The 18,647-nt window shown below is 43.3% G+C and overlaps 1 protein-coding gene across 7 annotated transcripts in view; it reads left to right on the forward strand.

The window, feature by feature from the left end:
* Positions 1 to 18,647, forward strand: part of NAA16 (N-alpha-acetyltransferase 16, NatA auxiliary subunit) — a 107,613-nt gene that overhangs the window by 26,231 nt on the left and 62,735 nt on the right. For 5 of the 7 annotated variants that reach the window (XR_001368356.3, XM_006124387.4, XM_006124386.4 and 2 more), the window contains 4 exons: positions 2,374 to 2,478; positions 4,159 to 4,316; positions 13,871 to 14,005; positions 16,127 to 16,280. Coding sequence is in view for 6 of the 7 variants with exons in the window: in XM_006124387.4 (XP_006124449.2) it covers positions 2,374 to 2,478; positions 4,159 to 4,316; positions 13,871 to 14,005; positions 16,127 to 16,280 (552 nt within the window). In the remaining variant the exon portion in view is untranslated. Of the gene's footprint in view, positions 1 to 2,373; positions 2,479 to 4,158; positions 4,317 to 6,353; positions 7,233 to 7,255; positions 8,982 to 13,870; positions 14,006 to 16,126; positions 16,281 to 18,647 lie in introns of those variants that run through there. The other 2 variants (XM_006124388.4, XM_075918941.1) reach the window with 2 other exon arrangements.

The raw sequence follows: 18,647 nt of genomic DNA on the forward strand, positions 1-18,647 counted from the left end.
GAGGTTCAGGAGACTCTCCAAAACCATCTTGTAGAGGGCACTTACTACTTCTCAAAGCAGACATACTCCAAGCTCTATGGCCTCAAAGATTCTAGGGCTATTCTGAAGTCCCTGGGCTTATATATCTTGATGAGTTTTGGAAAGCATGATAGGCCCCCGGCAGTACTGGTTCTTCCTTGACCAGTTTGGCAGGACTCTGAGAAGCAGAGGCTTTAGGCATAGTCCTTCACCTCTGTTGTCCTCAAAATCAATGCCTGCCTCTCAGGAGGCCTTAAGTAGACATTTTGATGGGGTGCTCATGGCTGCTGTACCCATCTTAGAAATCTTGGATCCAGCTTACCCTTTGTGGACTGCTTGTCTTACCTCCTCTGGGCATGATAGTCCCATATTATTACAGGCCATCAGGTTCTGAGAGTGGTAAATTCTTATCCTTTCTCTTCAGAGACTCTTCTGATGAGCAACGTCTTGCTTGGGAGGAACATTCTCTCGATGGGTGTGGACCATCATAAAGGTTCCACAGAATCTAAGGCAGTGGTCCCCAACCTTTCGTGGCTGCCGGGCGCTCTGGCGCGGGGCCAGCCCAGATATTTTGGCAGGCGCCATGGCGCCTGTGGGCACCGCATTGGGGACCACTGATCTAAGGAGTTGGGGTGGTTCTTCTCCCATTATTTCCTAATTCTAAAAGCCATGGGAGGTCAGACCTATCCTTGATCTGTGCCAACTTGTTACCACAAAGCTGAAGTTCTACATCTCTTGGCTTCCATCATTCTCTCGCTGGATTCTGGGGACAGTTATGCCACCCTTGATTTGAGACATTTGTTCTAACATCTTGATTTTTTTCAGGGGCACAGAAGGTTCCTCAGACTTGTCAATTCGTGGTTCTCCCCTTTAGCCTGTTGGCTGCACCACAAATGCTTGCAAACTGCATGGCAAACTCCTTGATGAGAGAGGTGGTGCCATGTGTACCATTACCTTGATGATTGGCTGGTCAGAGTCCAGACCAAGGCTGAAGTAGACTCGTGCATACACCTCATTCAGTCAACCTTTTGGGACTTCAGTGTGCTCCTAAATATGCAGAAATGCACACTGATCGTGGTTTAGAAGACAGAATTGTATCATCAGGACACTCAGCTCTGTCGAAGTCAGAGCTTTTGCCTGAAAACTGCCTTTTGGAGAATCCTGGTGTTCATAGTACACTTCAAGGATCACCTGATGATGATGGCTCAGAGTTGCCTGAGACTCTTGGGTCATATGACTGCATGTACTATAGTAGTTCAGGATACGAGACTACACCTCAGCCTGCTCCACGCATGGTTGGCCTCAGTGTAGTTCCCAAACAGTCACTTTCTGGCCATGGTCCTTACGAATTTTGTCTCACATAATGGTTACAAGATAAAATGCTACTGGTGCTTAACTTAACGAACTGTGTTAAACTCAAAGGAAAGTTCTCACCACATACTTCCAGCAGTCTTACTGACCAAACTTCTTTAGGTCAAGACCCTTCTCCCATCAGAAGTTGCTTCCTTTATTCTTTCAGATGTAGAGATTTGATGGACAGAGGGGGAGAAGAGAGAGGATGTAGTGCTTGGGGAGGGGGTGTTTGTCCCTACTTCTTATGTCTTCCTCCCAGACAAAATAATTTCCAGATGGGTACCAGAAGACAAAAGAATGTATTTTTTTTGTTTCCTGCTATGGTGTTCTCTGCTGTTTGAGATTCCTTTGTTTCTATTCCAGAAAAGAATACTTACTGCTAAATGCAAATTATCCAGAATGCCGATTCCTTTATATAGGACAGACCTATTTACTAAACTCTGTTTGGCCTATGTTAATATAATCGATCCTCCGAGTTATGAACACCAGAGCAATCAACTCACCAGTCAGCCAAACACCTCATTTGGAACTGGAAATAGTCACGCAGCAGTAGCGCTCGCACATCCCCCAAGTCAAACACAGTACTGTCTAAAATGTAAACTATAAGAAGTAAAAATGTCTTCCTGTTCTTCTTCTGCATAGAGTTGCAAAGCTATATTAAATCTATGTTCAGCTGCAAACTTGAAAGAACAGTCATAATGTTTTGTTCATTTATGAACATTTCAAAGTTATGAACAACCTCCATTCTTGTGGTGGTCATAAGTTTCTACTATAACACCGTACATTGGGATTTTATAACTTCACATACAGTGTTGCCATATGTTTTATCAGGACAGTATTGCCCAGTAAATGGTTTTCAAGTGATACCTTAGAAAGCGTACTTTGTATAAAGATTATTACAATAGTGTGCAGATTCCGAATACAGAATATATGTTAGTCCTCATAAATGATAGGTGTACATTTTGATTTCTCACATTCACAAATACAAAACCTTTTCTACAGAGACCTTGGCTATGAAAGGACTGACCTTGAACTGTTTAGGGAAGAAAGAAGAAGCATACGAATTTGTTCGTAAAGGACTTCGTAATGACGTAAAGAGTCATGTCTGTATCCTTTCTGATAGTATAACTTGACCTTTTTATACTGATGATCTTTGTTTTGCATAAATAGTTGTTTTGGGTATCAGAGGTCCAGATTTTTTTTTTCAACAAGTTTAAAAAATGGCCTCTAGTGTGTACTTTCCCTTTTTACTGGGGGGAGGAGGGGGAAGCCTTATTTTATATTGTGAAAGAAAAGTAGTAGGAAATGTTTCCCCCTGTAAAAGAAAGTTTTCTGTTCAAGATAACTGTATTATGAAAAGGGGAGAGATCTTTATAGATTCAGGACTCTGCAATGCCGTCTTACTCTGTATTTACAAACAAAGAGATTGTTGAATAATTTTTCCCCCCATGTGGATGACTTTTCCCACTTTATTGTAGGCATTTCAATGTTAAATGCTTGCTGCAAACTGTAGACTTGGGGGATTTCTACAGTTGTTGCATTTGAGTCATAGTAAAATGCAGAATTGCCCGGGGAATGAAATTGGAAGTGACCTATAAAATCATCATTGCATTTGTTGAAAGTTCATTTGCTTGTCTGGTACAAGCAATCAGGATTTGGTCAATATTTTCAATGGTACAGCAAAAGTAGCTCAGAGTGTCAAGCAGTGGTGGGTTAGTAATTGATTAGATGAACACAGGCAGCTATGAAATCTTGGGGAGACACCTTTCATGGTGAGAAATCTATAGTAGAGCTTTAAGACTATCCTTCATCTTCTGTTTTAGAGCTTTTCCACACAGTACTGGCAGCTACTCCCCGCCTATTGAAGTGGCTCCCTTTTCCCCCCCAAAGCCCTGTGTACTGGTGGCTCCTCCCTCACTATGGTGCTAAAACCCCAAGGACCCTGCATTTCCCCCCCTCCTTGGTGTATATTGGGCATAGGGAAATATGGTCACTCTATACTGTTACCTCAATCCCACAATTCTTCATACCTACAAAGGATTGTGGAAGATGGTGTTCATGGGATAACTTTTTTGAGCAATTTGTGAGTTGCAGACCAAAATTGAGAATTACTTATCTAGAGGATGCTGTATCAATTAAGATTTGTTCCTTTATTTGCAAGGATTGTGAAGTTAATGACTGAAGTGGACATCATAGATGTAATTGGAATTTTTAAGGTATTTATTAGTATCCTGCCTTGAGTTCAAAGACTTTCATGAGTTAAAAGGAAGGAGAAAAATGGGAAGTCCTCAGACTCAAGATCGCTGAATCTTCAAAGGAAGAAAAAACTGAGATACCTGAAGACTTGGTCAGCTGGGGGGGAGGGGAACACACATAATGAACGTTTTCCTCGTTGAATAAATACAGCTATTACCAGACTAGTTAGGTATTATTTTATATTAAGTTTTTTGGTTTGATGTCTTCTGTTGTTACCCAAATTGTTAACTTTAGTTGATTTGACTTAGCCTGTTACAGGGTAACGTGCTCCTGTTTTCTTGGAGTGAGGGGACTTGTAGCTCTCCTTCAGTAGTACACAGTCCTCAGCATTCTAAATAAGGCTGAAACTACACACTGTTAGTAATAATGAGGGACCAGAAAATCTCAAAGATTGAGAAAATGAACCACATCTAAATAGTATAGAAGAGTCTGAGAGGGAGAAATCTAGCTTTTTGGTCAGGATAATACATAGACAATGTAATTACCTTCAGCAAAATGTGAATGGCTGTCACTTTCCTTAACTTGTATTAGGTTGGCATGTGTACGGACTCTTGCAGCGTTCTGATAAGAAATATGATGAAGCTATTAAATGTTATCGAAATGCTCTCAAATTAGATAAAGACAATCTACAGATCCTAAGAGATCTTTCATTGTTGCAGATCCAAATGAGAGATCTAGAAGGATACAGAGTAAGTATATTCATTTAAATTTGTATGTTTTAAAATGGCTAATTATTTTTTGTATGTGGTAAGCTTAATTTGAGAGTAGCAAGTTATTTGAACTGCTGTCTAGGAAAGATTGTCAACAGTAAACTACCTTAGTAGTGAATCTGATGTAATGAGAGCATATGGAGTATGCCAGGCATGCTACTGTTACTCTGTATTAGCTTATCTACAGAGCGATCTTTGCTTTTCAGTTGCCAAACACACTCCATACTGATGTTCATTCACCAAGGTCACTCGTGCATGTATATTTTTTCTTAATATTATGTTCCTATTTAACACCTTATTTTCAAGTCTTATAACAGCATGAATTACTTACCTCAGCATGTGGAAACCTACTTTCTGCACCTCGACGTAACACCTGTTTTTAAAGTATTTGAGGATGATTGGGATATGTTTTTTTTAAGATGATCTGTAGCCACTCATTATTTGGATCCGTACTGCTGACAGGAAAGAAATAGGGCTGTTGCCTTATCTGTTCAGAACTTCTTCTTTTCACATAAGTACTAATGCTGCCCATGACTTTCTATGGCTACTCCAAGGTCTTCTGAAACCTTCTCTCCGTGCTAGTCCTAACTGCAGGGTGCATTAGGAAGTACTGTATATTAAATGCAGATGCTAAGTTTCCTCCTCTTCTGCATATAGCATTGAGCACATAAGATACTATTCGGTATTGATCTTTAATACCAGGGTCTCAATTGTGTGATTATAAAATGTGCCAAAGGAAAGAATGTCACTAGCTGATGAGAAGGCCAAAGGAGGAAATGGGGCGATATGAAAATGAAAACACTAATTTTATTTCAGAAAAACTGATAATCTTTGAGTGATATTCCTATAAGTGCCCTACTATAGGTGCAGCAGTTCCCCTGTGCCTGGTATTGTAAGGTCTTAATCAACACTGCCTCTTGGACTGCACAGGTGCACCCTCTCTCCTCTTGTGCTGTAAGAAGGATGTATATGTAATACTGTGTGGAACCAATGGCCCCTACTTTCTTCTCTAAACCCTACTTTTGATATGGGACAGAATCTGCAGAAAAGCCTGCTTCTCCTTTCTCTTCAGTAGGTAGTGCCTTAACTTTCCATTTTGATGTGCTTTATTACTACTTACATCATTTTTTTAAAACCTTTACTTTTACTCTGGATTTGGTTTTTTGTTCCCCCACTTCCTGCCCTTTGTGACTAGGAAGCTTCCCCCCCCCCCATGTATATGCCCCCATTTTATTTGAGAGGTGTGTCTCTTGCTGAAACACCTTGCCAGTAAAAGCCACACACTGTATTTTCTGTCTGGGAGAGGAACAGATGACACAAGTGTTCTCACTGCCATGGTTTGACTTCTGGGGCCAGAGAAGACCAGGACATTCAGTTGCAACTTCTCCCCTTGGAGAAATCACTGCATCCAGCGTTACACTCAAGCCTGAATTTTGCCCCTGTAAGGCATTCACTCTTGGCCAAGTTGACAGCTAATCACTGCAGTCTCATAAAAGAAAGTAGTCCGTCTCTCACTCTGTTGAGAAGAAACAGGCTCCTTCCTCACATTCTGAGACGCAACTCACCAGAATACCATGTGAGGTCAGTAGCCTCAATATCCTCTGACAAGAGACATAGCTTCAGGGCCTGTCCAAGTACCTTTGATATCGGCATGAAACCTTGGTTTAAGGATCCTAACTGGGCAAACCTACAACCCTCTACACCATCTCTCAGTTCTGAAGACTGAGACAGACTGAGTTCAGGAGTTATGACAGCAAGAAGACTCTCACCTGTCAAGTATTCAGCTTCACTTGCTGACTACACAGGGTAATGAATGTCTCCCTTTGGCACCCAGCCATGGATTAATACTGATGATGCTCCTTTCTCCTCCACAGGAATCCAGACATCCTAAAGACCTGCTGGAATCTTACATGCTTGAGTCACATCTGCTCAGACACAACCTCCTCCCCCACCTCTCTGGACTTCCGACGTTCCCCTCTTACTCCTCCAAGAACAGCATCTTTCTTCCCTAGTGCTGGGGATGAGTTCCATCATGCTCTCAAATGTGAAATCTGTGCAATCTACTTGATCTGCATGTCATCACTATACACAGTCTACACCTGTACACTAACCTGTTATGGGCCACTGGATGGAACAGCTGAGGAAGTGCCTCATGCAGCAAAGCTGGAGACTTACACCTTCAACTTCTTGATCAATATATTGGTGATCAGAGACTGACCCTCCCTCCAAATGAGGGTGAAGAGGAGGAAGTTTAATCAACATTTCTTTTTTTTCCTTCCCTAATAAGGCTATCATGCCACCAACTGCTACTGCTGATGACTTCAAATGCTTCCAGAAATAATTCCACAGGATTGCATACTTTTTCCTGGATTCTCTTTGAGGAAGAAAAAGATCGGCACTATCAATAGCTAGATATCCTGCTGACACCTTCCTCCTCCAAAATTGCCCTATCAGTGAGGCTTTCTTGATCCTGTCAGAGTGCCCTGCAGATCTGTGTATCCATCCTTCTGACTTGCAGATGAGCAGACAAAAAATATTATGGTCATACAAATGATATAGAATATTTTGCCTCCAATTCCAAGTTCCGTAGTGGTTAATACCGTGCAAGAAGGACATTATCAACCACTATCTACCCATCAGACCAGAGATGGGAAACTGTTGGACTTGGATGCAAGGCTGCTGCTTCTGTGATACTGAAATTTTGCATATTGAATTATGCAGCTCTCAAAGCCAAGTATAATTACTTGAACTACTCCTGTCTAGAGGAATTCTGCCAAGAAAGAGCAAATAAGGTTCCTTATCTATAGGACACCTCTTGGCCCATACAGCTCTATAAGCCTTTTTAGATTCTATGGATACTGTGACTCGCTTCATCTCAGTGGCCATAATCATGAGGTGAGCATCATGGCTGAACCTCTTGGGCTTCTCTAGGGAGGTAGGACTTACCTTTTGTGGGCCTCAAATTATTCATGGTACATACAGTCAACTCTTTACATTCCCTTAAATACTCACAATGTATTCTTATGTACCTATGCCAAAGAGTCACCTGGGGAGGTATAATCTTCCCCGGTAATCCTGACCCCCTCAGTACACACCGCAGCAGCATTATGGTACTTAGCAGAAATGACAAACGCTATCCCAAATATAGACAGTCTAGTTCTCTAGGCGAGCAACAATTTTGAAGGTGTGGTTAAAGCCACAAGAAGCCTCTTCCCCCACTGTTCCAGTCTTACTATCTACCTTTGACATCAAGTTAACCCTGATTTGGTGACTGCAGAGACTTGTTAGCATTGCTTCCATACACGATAGGATTCTTCTGAGGAGTTGATGTTATAGGATCCTGTTAAGGCTTCAGTATGTTTGGTATGTTTTATAAACTGCCATCCTTGGAATCCCTATGCCCTTTTGTCAGAAGGGGATGAATCCAGTACAACAGTGGTTTTCAAAGTACGGATCATAACCCTGACCTTGGTCACAGAATGTTAGACACTGGTTTGCCTTGCTGTAGAGTGACCAGATGACTAGTGATAGAAATGTAGCCGTGTTAGTCTGGGGTAGCTGAAGCAAAATGTAGGACAATGTAGCACTTTAAAGACTAACAAGATGGTTTATTAGATGATGAGCTTTCGTGGGCCAGACCCACTTCCTCAGATCAAATAGTGGAAGAAAATAGTCATAAGGCAGACATCCTGCCTGCCTTGTCACTGTGGACTGCATTACCTGTTGAAGCAGCCAGCAGCAGGTCCCGCTCCTGGTTGAGGGGCTCTACCCACAGGCATCACCCTGAGCACTGACTCCACAGTTTTATTGGTGAAAATGACTGCCCTGAGGCTTCAAATGTATTGGGATAAATTTTCGCAGAAAGAGGTTAAGGTATCATTACTCATTTAGTAGCCAAGATTTCAACCACCGGATAAAAGATTTTATTCAATATGTATGCCTCATACAACCTGTAAAAATGTCTTTGACCTAATTGTGATGCAATTTCTGTAAGCTTGTACTAACTTTTTTATTTTTTTAGCTTGTAGGGCTAGTTTGACCACCCTGTCAATTTTGTTACACTTATTTTTAGGTGATTAATAATAGGTAAGTTTGCCATAGCTCATCCAATCCTGTTGCAGCCGCTTGGATTGCTTGACAGCATTAATATAGAATATGAGCTTTGGGTGTTTAATAAAAATTAAATGTATGAAATTTAGAATAAGATTAAAAGGGCAGCTGCTAATTCAAAATACTAAGATAAAATTGAAGAAAAAATCTGATTTAGTTCTTCACTGTTTTACTTTCAACTTGACAGTGAAAAGATCTGCTCTTATGACAGTCTAGTCTTTCGCTTTTATAAACTTAAAAACCAACAAATAGCCTGGTAGCACTTTAAAGACTAACAAAACATGTAGGTGGTATCATGAGCTTTCGTGGGCACAGCTTACAAGGAATGCTAGTTGGGAGCACAGAGCTATGATCCTTGGTTTGCAAGTGCTGAAGGGAAAATGCTATATTTTTTTTTAAAAAAAAGCTTTCATTGGAATTTAAAGTAGAAATTTTTCTATTTTTAGGTCTTATATATTTTTATATAACCCGATGGAGATAATTTGCCCTGGTAGAAACACTCTGGTTTGAACAAAAAACAAACGGTAAAACATGGTGCGTTTATAGATCCACTGAGGCATTACTGTTTTCCTTCAAAGTATGTGACTTTTATAAGGTGGAGAGTTTGTGCTTATGTAGGGGGGAGAGAGTCTTGAACAATAGGAAAAAGTAGGAATAATAGAAATTGCTGAAAATTTAATGGGCTCTTCTTTCAAAGCCTGCAGAACTCTTTATGGCAGTGGTTCTTAAAGTGTGGTCCATGGAAAACTAGTGGTCCTCCACTGTTTTACAAGTGGGCCATGGGCTTGGGCCACACCCTCCCCTGCAGCAGGGAGCTTGTGCTGGCACTCTAGCCCTGCAGCCTCCCCCCCTTTGAAGCTGGAACACTGGCTTGTCACTGCGGGGTTGTGGGGAGCCTCACAGGCTTGGATCCAGCTTGTGGGAAAAGAAAGTAACTGCATATTGCCACTCCCCCTCCTCCTGGTTGGGGGAACAGCCTTACAGGAAACCACTTGCCTGGAGGCATTCCTTGCTGCTTCCATTGGCTGGAATCACAGCCAATGGGAGCAGCAGGGGGTGGCGCTTGGGGGTGGTGGGAGGCAGGGGGGCCAGATTAGCACTGCTCCTGAATTCTGCTTATGCCTAGCCCCCCCCTACACACACCCTGAATCCTGCACCCATCCTCCCACCCAGACCCTCCACACTCACCCTCAGCCTGCTCCTGCACCCTACCTACCAGACAGACCCCCATCGCCTGCATCTATTTTTGTCATCATAGATGGTTGGCTGGTGGTCTGTGGAAAGGCTTGTGTTTGAGGGGTATGGGCTGCAGAAAACCTTTGAAAAACTCTCTAAAGCAATCTGATTTGGCTGGCCTTATTGTCATACCATAATTATATAAGGCATAATGAAGATCACTGGTAACTTAGGCCTGGTCTACAATTAAGGTTGAATTTAGCTGGAGTAGGTTGATTTTTCTGAAAAATGAGTCGTCGTTCCCAGGCCACTCTGCTGACTTCAAGAGATGGATGTGGAACTGAGGTTGAAGAGGATCCTAAAGGGAGCAGGAAAGAATCCATTGATCATCCTTCATGTAGGAACAAATGATACGGCTAGATTCTCGCTGGAATGAATCAAGGGAGACTATGCCAGGCTAGGGAAGGACGCTTAAGGAAATCGATGCTCCGGTGATGTTCAGTGGGATTCTGCCTGTTCCTAGAGAAGGGCAATTAAGGTGTGATAGGATTATGATGTTCAATACATGGCTCAGGCAGTGGTGCTATAAGGAGGGCTTTGGGATGTATGGCCTCTGGGAGGCATTCACGGACAGAGGACTGTTCTCTCGGGATGGACTTCACCCAAGTAGGGAAGGAAACACACTTCTAGGATGGAGGCTGGCACAACTGATTGAGAGCTTTAAACTAGGAATTTGGGGGAGACAGCTGGGAGGTGTCCAGTAATCTCTATGCCGGATTTTAGCATTGAGAGGGAGGAAAATGAAGTAAGAAAGGATAAAGCCGGGGGTAGGAGAATGGACATAAGGAGGAAGGGTAGAGTGGATACTACTCTGATCATATTGGAGGTACAATGTCCGTGCCAAATTAGGTAAAATTTTTTAATGAATCTCTAAACTCGGGGGTTATACCATTTGACTGGAGAATTGCTAATATAGTTCCTATTTTTAAGGGGACGGGAAGTGACCCGGGTAACTACAGGCCTGTTAGTTTGACATCTGTAGTATGCAAGGTCTTGGAAAAAATTTTGAAGGAGAAAGTAGTTAGGGACACTGAGGTTAACGGCAATTGGGACAAATTACAGCATGGTTTTACAAAAGGTAGATCATGCCAAACCAACCTGATCTCCTTCTTTGAGAAATTAACAGATTTGTTAAAGGAAATGCAGTGGTTCTAATCTACCTTGATTTCAGTAAGGCATTTGATACAGTACCTCATGGGGTGGTATTGGTTAAATTGGAAAAGATGGGGATCAATATGAAAATTGAGAGGTGGATAACGGTAAATTTGACCTTGTATGATCAGTTTTAGAGCAGAGCAGATGCAGTGCTTTGAAATTCAACATTCTTACGCTTCGGGTGATGTCCCACAGTGCCCTAGTGTGACCATTCTAACCAGCACTTGCAGCAGAGAAAAAGCCCAAGAAAATCTCAATTTTATTTCCTGCTTGGCTAGTGTGGTGAGCAGACCTCACAGCAGGCAGCAAACCTCAGCAGCACTCCTGACTGAGTTCCCAGGGTCACAAATGAGTTCTAACATGGAGCATGCAGAAGATTCTGGACCTCATTGTTGTGTGGGGAGAACAATCAGTTAAGGCAGAACTACTAAACAGTGAAATAAACACTTGTATCTATGCCAAGATCACACAGAGCATGGTGGGAAAAGGATACACCTGGGAATCCCAGCAGTGCTGTGTGATGATAAAGAGCTCAGGTAGGCACACCAGAAGACAAAGGAGGCAAACAGATGGCTTGGGTTATTGCTGGAAACATTCTGCCTCTATGAGCAGTGGTATGGGATTCTTGGTGGAACCTGACCAGTGTCCCAAACCTATTCTTGGATTCCTTCCAAGAGACTTTTCAGGGAACAGCCTCGGGCAACAAAGTAAAACATAGTGGATGAGAGAGAGGGAAGAGGAAAATTGTCAACAGGTGAGCAAAGCATCAAATCTTAGACAGCCAAGACCTTTTTATAACTTTGGAGCCAATCCCCTCTTCACAGAGCATACCACCATGAGGCCCTGCTGGTGGGGAGGGCACTTGTGGTGAGTTGACACATTTAATCATGCTACAAGTGGGCTTATGCAATTGGATGTGATCTGTGGCAGCCACTCTGCTTATATATCGGGGACTCCCCAGAATAATTTGTTAAAATGTCTGGAGATAGATGGAATGCATAGCCCTTTTTCGCTCTATTGCCTCACCACAGTTAGGGAATCCAATCGCAGCAAAGTCCTCTGCTATGTCCTGCACGTTTCCCAGAGTCGCTACCTTTCATAGGGTATTGATTTACTTGTCTACTTGGATCACAACATCCCCACTGTAGGTTTTCCCTCTCCAAATTGATTCCCAACTCACCGGAAGTGTTGCGAGCTTCCACAGGCCTGTTGCTACTTGCTTCTCAGCTGTCAGAACAGGACTCATTCTGACATTGCTGCGCTTCAGGGCTGGAGAGAGAAATTTGTGAATTTCCATAAAAGTGGCCTTAAGCATGTGAAAATGTTGTGGACACTGGTGATAGTCCCCTAGCTGCATAACCATGCAGTCCCATCAGTCTGTGCTTGTTTTATGACACTAGAACTAGTGTTACACTGTGTCGAGGCTTAAATACTGCTAGCATCTGCCAGTTGCTTAATTTAGATGCTCAGATCCTTCTTCACTCTGTTGGACCCTGGATAGGCTGTGGATATACTCGAGCATAAGGCACAAGATGATTGCTATAGCACTTTGCTGCTGAATGGGGTCCATGCTTGCCTTGCTATGGTGTCGGCATGGATAACCAGGAAAAAAAGGAAAGATGGTTTACTGTTGCTTTCAAATGGAAGAAGGGACGGGGGGGAGGGACAGGAGGTGAGTGCATTATGGGACGTTGATGGCATGTACCCAGAACCACCTGCTGCACTGTTTTGGTCCCGTAAGGCACTGGGAGCCTAACCCAGAATGCAAAGGGGCAGCAGGAACTGTGGGATAGCTATCAGTGTGGTGCTGTCAGTCGGTAGCTATCCTTAGGGTTGCAAGGTGTCCGATATTTAACCGGACAGTCCAGTATTTTCGCCTCCTGTCCAGTAAAAAAAAGTTCAGAAAATACCAGACACCTCAAAAGTCCGGTACTTTCTGATTTACGCCCCCCACCCTGGCCAGGAGATGAAAATCCTGGGCTGTCCGGCTTAATACGGAGGCAGCTTGGCAATCCTAGTGCTTGCTGGGTTCCGCAGGAGAGCTGTCTGGCCCGGCACACGGAGGCAAGATGGTGGGTGGCTGCCAGCAGCGTGTTAGGGCCAAAAAGCCTCACCACATGGTTTTTAAAGGGGCCACAGTGGTGGTGGGTTTTTTGTTTTTTGCTTAACTCTTGGGGTCCCCCCCTCAAACTTTCTCCAAACTTTTTTTTGTTCGGTGTTTTTTCTGAAACCAGCTGGCAACCCTAGCTATCCTTCTGGGGACCCACTACGTCTAATTCTTGTGCACAGTGGTGACATGCACCTTTTTTTAGCTTGACAAAATTAGGTGCTAAAAATGGACCTTAACAAATTCAACCTTATCTCATAGTGTAGACAAGGCCTGAAAGTGTTTCTTTATCTGCTTAACTAGATTTTACAGAAAATTGTTTTGTAAGACTTTTTAAACTGCCACTTAATCATGTTTAAATCTAATTTTAAGGCTATTAAGTACTTGGAATACAAGAATATTAATTGCATAAAATCTTTTGGTCTTACTCTACAAATTAATGAGGTATTAAAACACACATATGAGAATCCAGTAGTACCCACACTCTGGTCTGTTTTGCTCAGGGCAAAAGAAATTTCTCTTGTGTTCCTTGAGTGCAAAAATTCCAAATTCTTCTTTGACATGCAGATGATGGGTAAAATGTTCTGAACTGCCTGTATGACTTAAGAGCCTATCTTGCGTTCAAAAGCAACTTAAGCAGTTAGGGAGCCTATGTATTGTAAGTCAATTAGGCTTTATCATTTAAATTTCAAGAGCACTTACCTTGATTTTAAAATAGATTTTAGACTTTATGCCAAAAATGGCTCAGTATTAATTCTTTATTTCCTATTGAAATTTAATGTTTATCATTTATTTCATCGTACTTTAAGAGAGTCCAACTTTCAGTGATAATGAAGAGTAAAATGCTAGTAATGATGTCCATCACAGTGATTCTATAAGATATTTTAGATCATCTTCATTGAAATAACTTTACTTTTTATTAAAGGAGACAAGGTATCAGTTACTTCAGCTGCGTCCAACACAACGGGCTTCATGGATTGGCTATGCTATTGCATATCATTTGTTAAAAGATTATGATATGGCTTTAAAACTACTGGAGGAGTTTAGAAAAACTCAACAGGTAAATACATCGTTTCATAATAATTCTACTCAGATAAGTTAGAATTTGAATTACTGCAAATATTGAACAGAAGAAATGGTTGTTTGTACAGTCTTGTTTTTTAATTTGGCATCTTGGGACCTATTTCAGCCATGAATTGCACTGGTAGCTATTCCTCTGTCAAACTTTTTGTTCCACAGATACTGATACTTCTATTGTGACGTTTAAAGTTGAGGAGTACTTATTGCATGTGGAATGACTGAGAGGAGTTACGGAAGAGCTGGGCAATAATTTTTGATTGGGGGGGGGCAAGGGTGCATACCAAAATTTTGGTAAGTGGTCAAGGGCTGCACTTTTCTATGGAGGGGCTGTTGGTGTGGTTGGAGGTTAGGTGCAGAAGGGAGCTCAGGATTGGTAACCGAGGTTACAGGAGAGGGTGTGGGGTCTGAGGGAGTTTGGGTGAAGGAGCAGGCTGTGATTGGGGGCAGGGGATTGGGATGCAGGATCTGGTAGGGGGTATGGGTGCAGGAGCAGGTTCTGGCCTGGGGGAGGAGTGTAGGAGGGGCTGGAAGGTCAGGGGGGATGAGTTGTGACCTTGAGCCAGGGGGAAGAGTGTACAGAGGGTTTGGCTCTGATCTGTGGCAGGGGATTGGGGAGGCGGCATGGATGCAGGAGGAGGTTTCTGGCTTGGAGAGGGTCTGGGAGGGAGTTGGGGAGGGGTACCAGATGCAGGCTCTGGCTGGGGGGGTGCTTACCTAAGTAGCTCCTGGCCAGCAGCACTCTCAGGTAGGATTCCCCCACAGCAGCCCCAGACTGTTGGCTGTGCATGTGGCTCTCTGTGCTGCCAGAAAGGGGGGGGGGGGAGAGGAAAAGGCTTCATGGACTGCCCTTGCCCCCAGCAAAAATCTCACCACTATTGATCAGAAAAGGCCAATGGGAGTTGGAAGATTTTGCTGGATGATGAGCAGTGTGCTGAAGCCTCTCCTTCTCGCCCTTCTCCTTGTAGCACAGAGAACAATGCAGAGCAGCTAGCTGTTTTGATCAACACTGATCTCTGCTGCAGGGGTGGGTAGGAGTTGGATCAAAAGCCTTGATGGGTCAGATCCAGCCCATGGGCTATATCTTGCTTTCCCCTGAATTAAGGTGTGTGAGACTAAGGAATAGGGAGACAAGGTGGGGGAGAGAACATCTTTTATTGGATGAACTTCTGTTGGTGAGAGACAAGTTCTGAAGAGATTCCCTTTAAGTAAGAGCTCTGTGCTGCTGCTGCTGCAGGAGCAGAATGGATGACTCAGCATCCAGCACGAGCCAGGATTGCTCGGTCCATGTGTGTGCTGAGTCCAGCAGCCCCTGTTGGCCCCCCCTCCTGCCTCTGATAGAGGCAGCGGGGGGGGGGGGGGGGGGAGGGCAGGTGGCACCCTGGAGATGGTGCTGGGGGGAACCGGCTTTTAAGCTGGCTGCCCCCAGCACTGGCTCAAACATTCTGCCCCCCCCCCCCCCCGGGGGGGTGGGATGCTGCAGGGAGCACAGGGTGAGCAGGGACTGCTTGAGTCCCTGCTCACACCATTTTCCTGCTGTAACTCTGCCTCCCCTGGGGACTATGCTATGGGGGGGACCTGTTTTTTAAGCCGGTTCCTCCCTGCACCGGTGCCTGTTTCTCCCCCCTCTACCCCACCTCTGATAGAGGCAGCAAGAGGGGGAGAAGCGACTAGATGAGTCACTGCATGACTATCCGATAAGCAAAAGCTTATCAGTAGTGGACTAGTCACTTATATCCTTAATTCTGATGGTAGCGGTTTTCAAGGTAATAGATTATAACCTGATAATTTCCAGAGTTCATGAGGGTTATTTTAAATCTTCTTCCACTGTTTGAAAAGGAGTTGGGAGAGAGGAAGAAGAAGGTGAGTACGTTTTTTTGTTTTGTTTAAAGTGTAGTCGTATGCACTAACTCCTCTATAGTGGTGGGGGCACCCAGTATCTACAGCTTCAGTTGACATCTTGTGAATTTTGCATTCTAAATTCATTGTGAGGTCTACAACTCAGTGTCATCTATTCACTGAAACTTTGAGTGCAGTATGTACAATTGCACACAGCCTAGTTATAAGAGGCATGCTGTATGCTAATTAAATCTGTCTTTTACAGATTCCTCCAAATAAAATAGACTATGAATATAGTGAACTAATCCTATACCAGAACCAGGTGATGAGAGAGGCAGATTTATTTCAAGAGTCTTTAGAACATATAGAAACTTATGAGAAGCAAATATGTGACAAGCTTGTTGTAGAAGAAATCAAAGGTAAATCTTTTTCCTCTTCCTACCCACCTTGTACCAAACCAGAATTGTCTAGTGGCTTTATATCTAAACATGATCTCAAAGTGAGGGGTATATGGAGATTCTAAATTATTCAGATATTTGTTTTATGAGTACATTTCAGATCTTTAATTGGTATATTCTCAATAAGTTACTTTGACAAAGTGGAATTGTTAGTGCCACACAACGGGTGGGGCTGAGGGGCAGCATTGTTTTGCTATGGAATTGAATAGCATTCCTTATTCTCTGTGTCAGTAGCCTTCTGATATAAAAGACAGGCCACTAGTCTGTGTATGGTAGATTAAAACTGATAACCCACTCATCTACTTAGTCCAGCAACCAAGAAATCTAATACCCTGTGCATACAGAAATGTTGGCTTCATGCTGGGAGCATCAGGTTGAGGTTTCTTTTTTTTAAATACATCAATGCCTTTGTATTAGCATGATGTTTTTAGCAGAAGTAAATATTCATTGTTCAGTTAAAATTTATGCATAAGGGTTCTTTAAAAACGTGGACTGCTGAGGTTCTGAATAATGCAACTGTGTGACAAACTGATTTAAAATATCCCTTAACTAGAGGATTTAGTCAATGTTGCCTGGGTCCTTGTGGGGGATCAGGGCAGGGAGTAAGGTTGGGGGGGATCAGGGCAGGGTATGGTAGGTGCAAAAATCAGGAGAGAAGATGGGTGGTGCAGAGGCTGGGGTGCTTGCTGTCTCCTTGTGGTCATTCATAAATATAACTCCCTGCTATCACACCCCTCCTTTTTCATGCATGTCCCATTGTCCTGGCACAACCAAACTCTGACCTTGCTTAAGTTAGAAGAGTAAACTGCATGCCAAACTTAGTGGTCCTAGGACTTACTGTTAGGACAAGTTCTTGAACAAAAAGATTTACAGGCGGACACCCAGGCAGATGTGCGCGCACTCAAATATATAGTAGATTTGGTAAGATGTCTATCAAAATTAACTCTGATAGTGACCAGATGGTCTTGAAAATATGTTCCTTGAGGTATGTCCTGGACAGTTTAACTGAAGTGCTTTGAATCCATTTTGTGGCTACAGCTATGAGTTGGGAGCACTCTGAGCATGCTGCAGCTCTTTCACAGTAACCCCATTGACTGCCTGTTGCCAAACAAAAGGGAAGAGTATTTTTGACTATTCTATTGCCTGTGCTTTTCTGCATACCTGCCAACGGATGCGTTTGGTTTGCCAGCTCTCCTGGTTTTGCCAGGAGTCTCCTGGAATTGGACTCATCTCTGAGGTGACAAGCAAAACTAGGGAGATTTTAGGCTGCCTAAAAGTCTAGGAACTTGGGCCAGTGGGAGCTGCAGGTATGGTATCCAAAAGAAAGCAGACTCCCCTGCCCCTTTTCACTCCATGGACTCAGGGATGTGCCAGCCACTTCCTGGAGTGGCAGCCATGCCTTAGTTGCGCTACACCACTGACTGGGAGCTGCCTAAGAGAGCACCACCTGGGCAGAGCCCACACTCCAGTCCCTTTCCCCAGCGTTGAACCCCCTTATGCACCAAATTCCCTCTCAGAGCCCATGATAGATTGAGGAATGAGTGGGGTGGGACCTTGGAGAAGACGTAGGGTAGGTGGTGGGAGCAAGGATGTTTTGATGTGAAAAGTTAGTTGCCAACTATAGGATAGGCCTTTTATCTTTAACCAAGGTGGTTGCTCTAATTTGTGCCAGTAGGCAACAGCTCCTTAAGAGATCATCCATCATGTGGAGATAGGATGTGTGTGGGGGATTGGCATAAACACTCATAAATCCTGTTGTAAGGTATCTACAAAAGGAAATAGAGGTGAAGTTTCTGAGAACTTTAACTCTGATTTTCTGAGTATGACACTGTTAAATTGTGAACTTGAGGCTTCATCAGTATCGCTTACATGGAGTTTGAAATGCCTGTTTGGGCTAGCTAATAAAAACCCATTAAGTTTAATTTTTTCATATCTGGATAAGTGTCATAAAACTAAATATAGGCATCTAAACAAAAACAATTTTATGTTTCAGAATGCTTGAATCCTCTCAAATCCCTGCAAGGTCATTGTAGGGAGAGTCACTAAGTGGGATTTCTGGATTGAGAAACCTCTCTGAAAATCAGCCGCCACTTCTTTTTTGTTAATGTCTACATTAAGGATGTTAAGAAGCATGTAATTGACTAATTGTGTAGTCAATTCAAATTGTATCAACTGCACTATTAGTTGATAAGGGGAGGTACTCTGTCCTGGCTCCTGCCAGCTCCAGGAGCTACCCCCTCTGTGCCTCTGCAGTTTATATGTAGTAGGAGCTGGGCACACAGGCTGCCTGGCTCCTACTACATTTAAACTGCAGAGCCACATAAGAAC

Source organism: Pelodiscus sinensis, chromosome 1 (genome assembly GCF_049634645.1).
Source record: "Pelodiscus sinensis isolate JC-2024 chromosome 1, ASM4963464v1, whole genome shotgun sequence".
Taxonomy (NCBI): Eukaryota; Metazoa; Chordata; order Testudines; family Trionychidae; genus Pelodiscus; species Pelodiscus sinensis.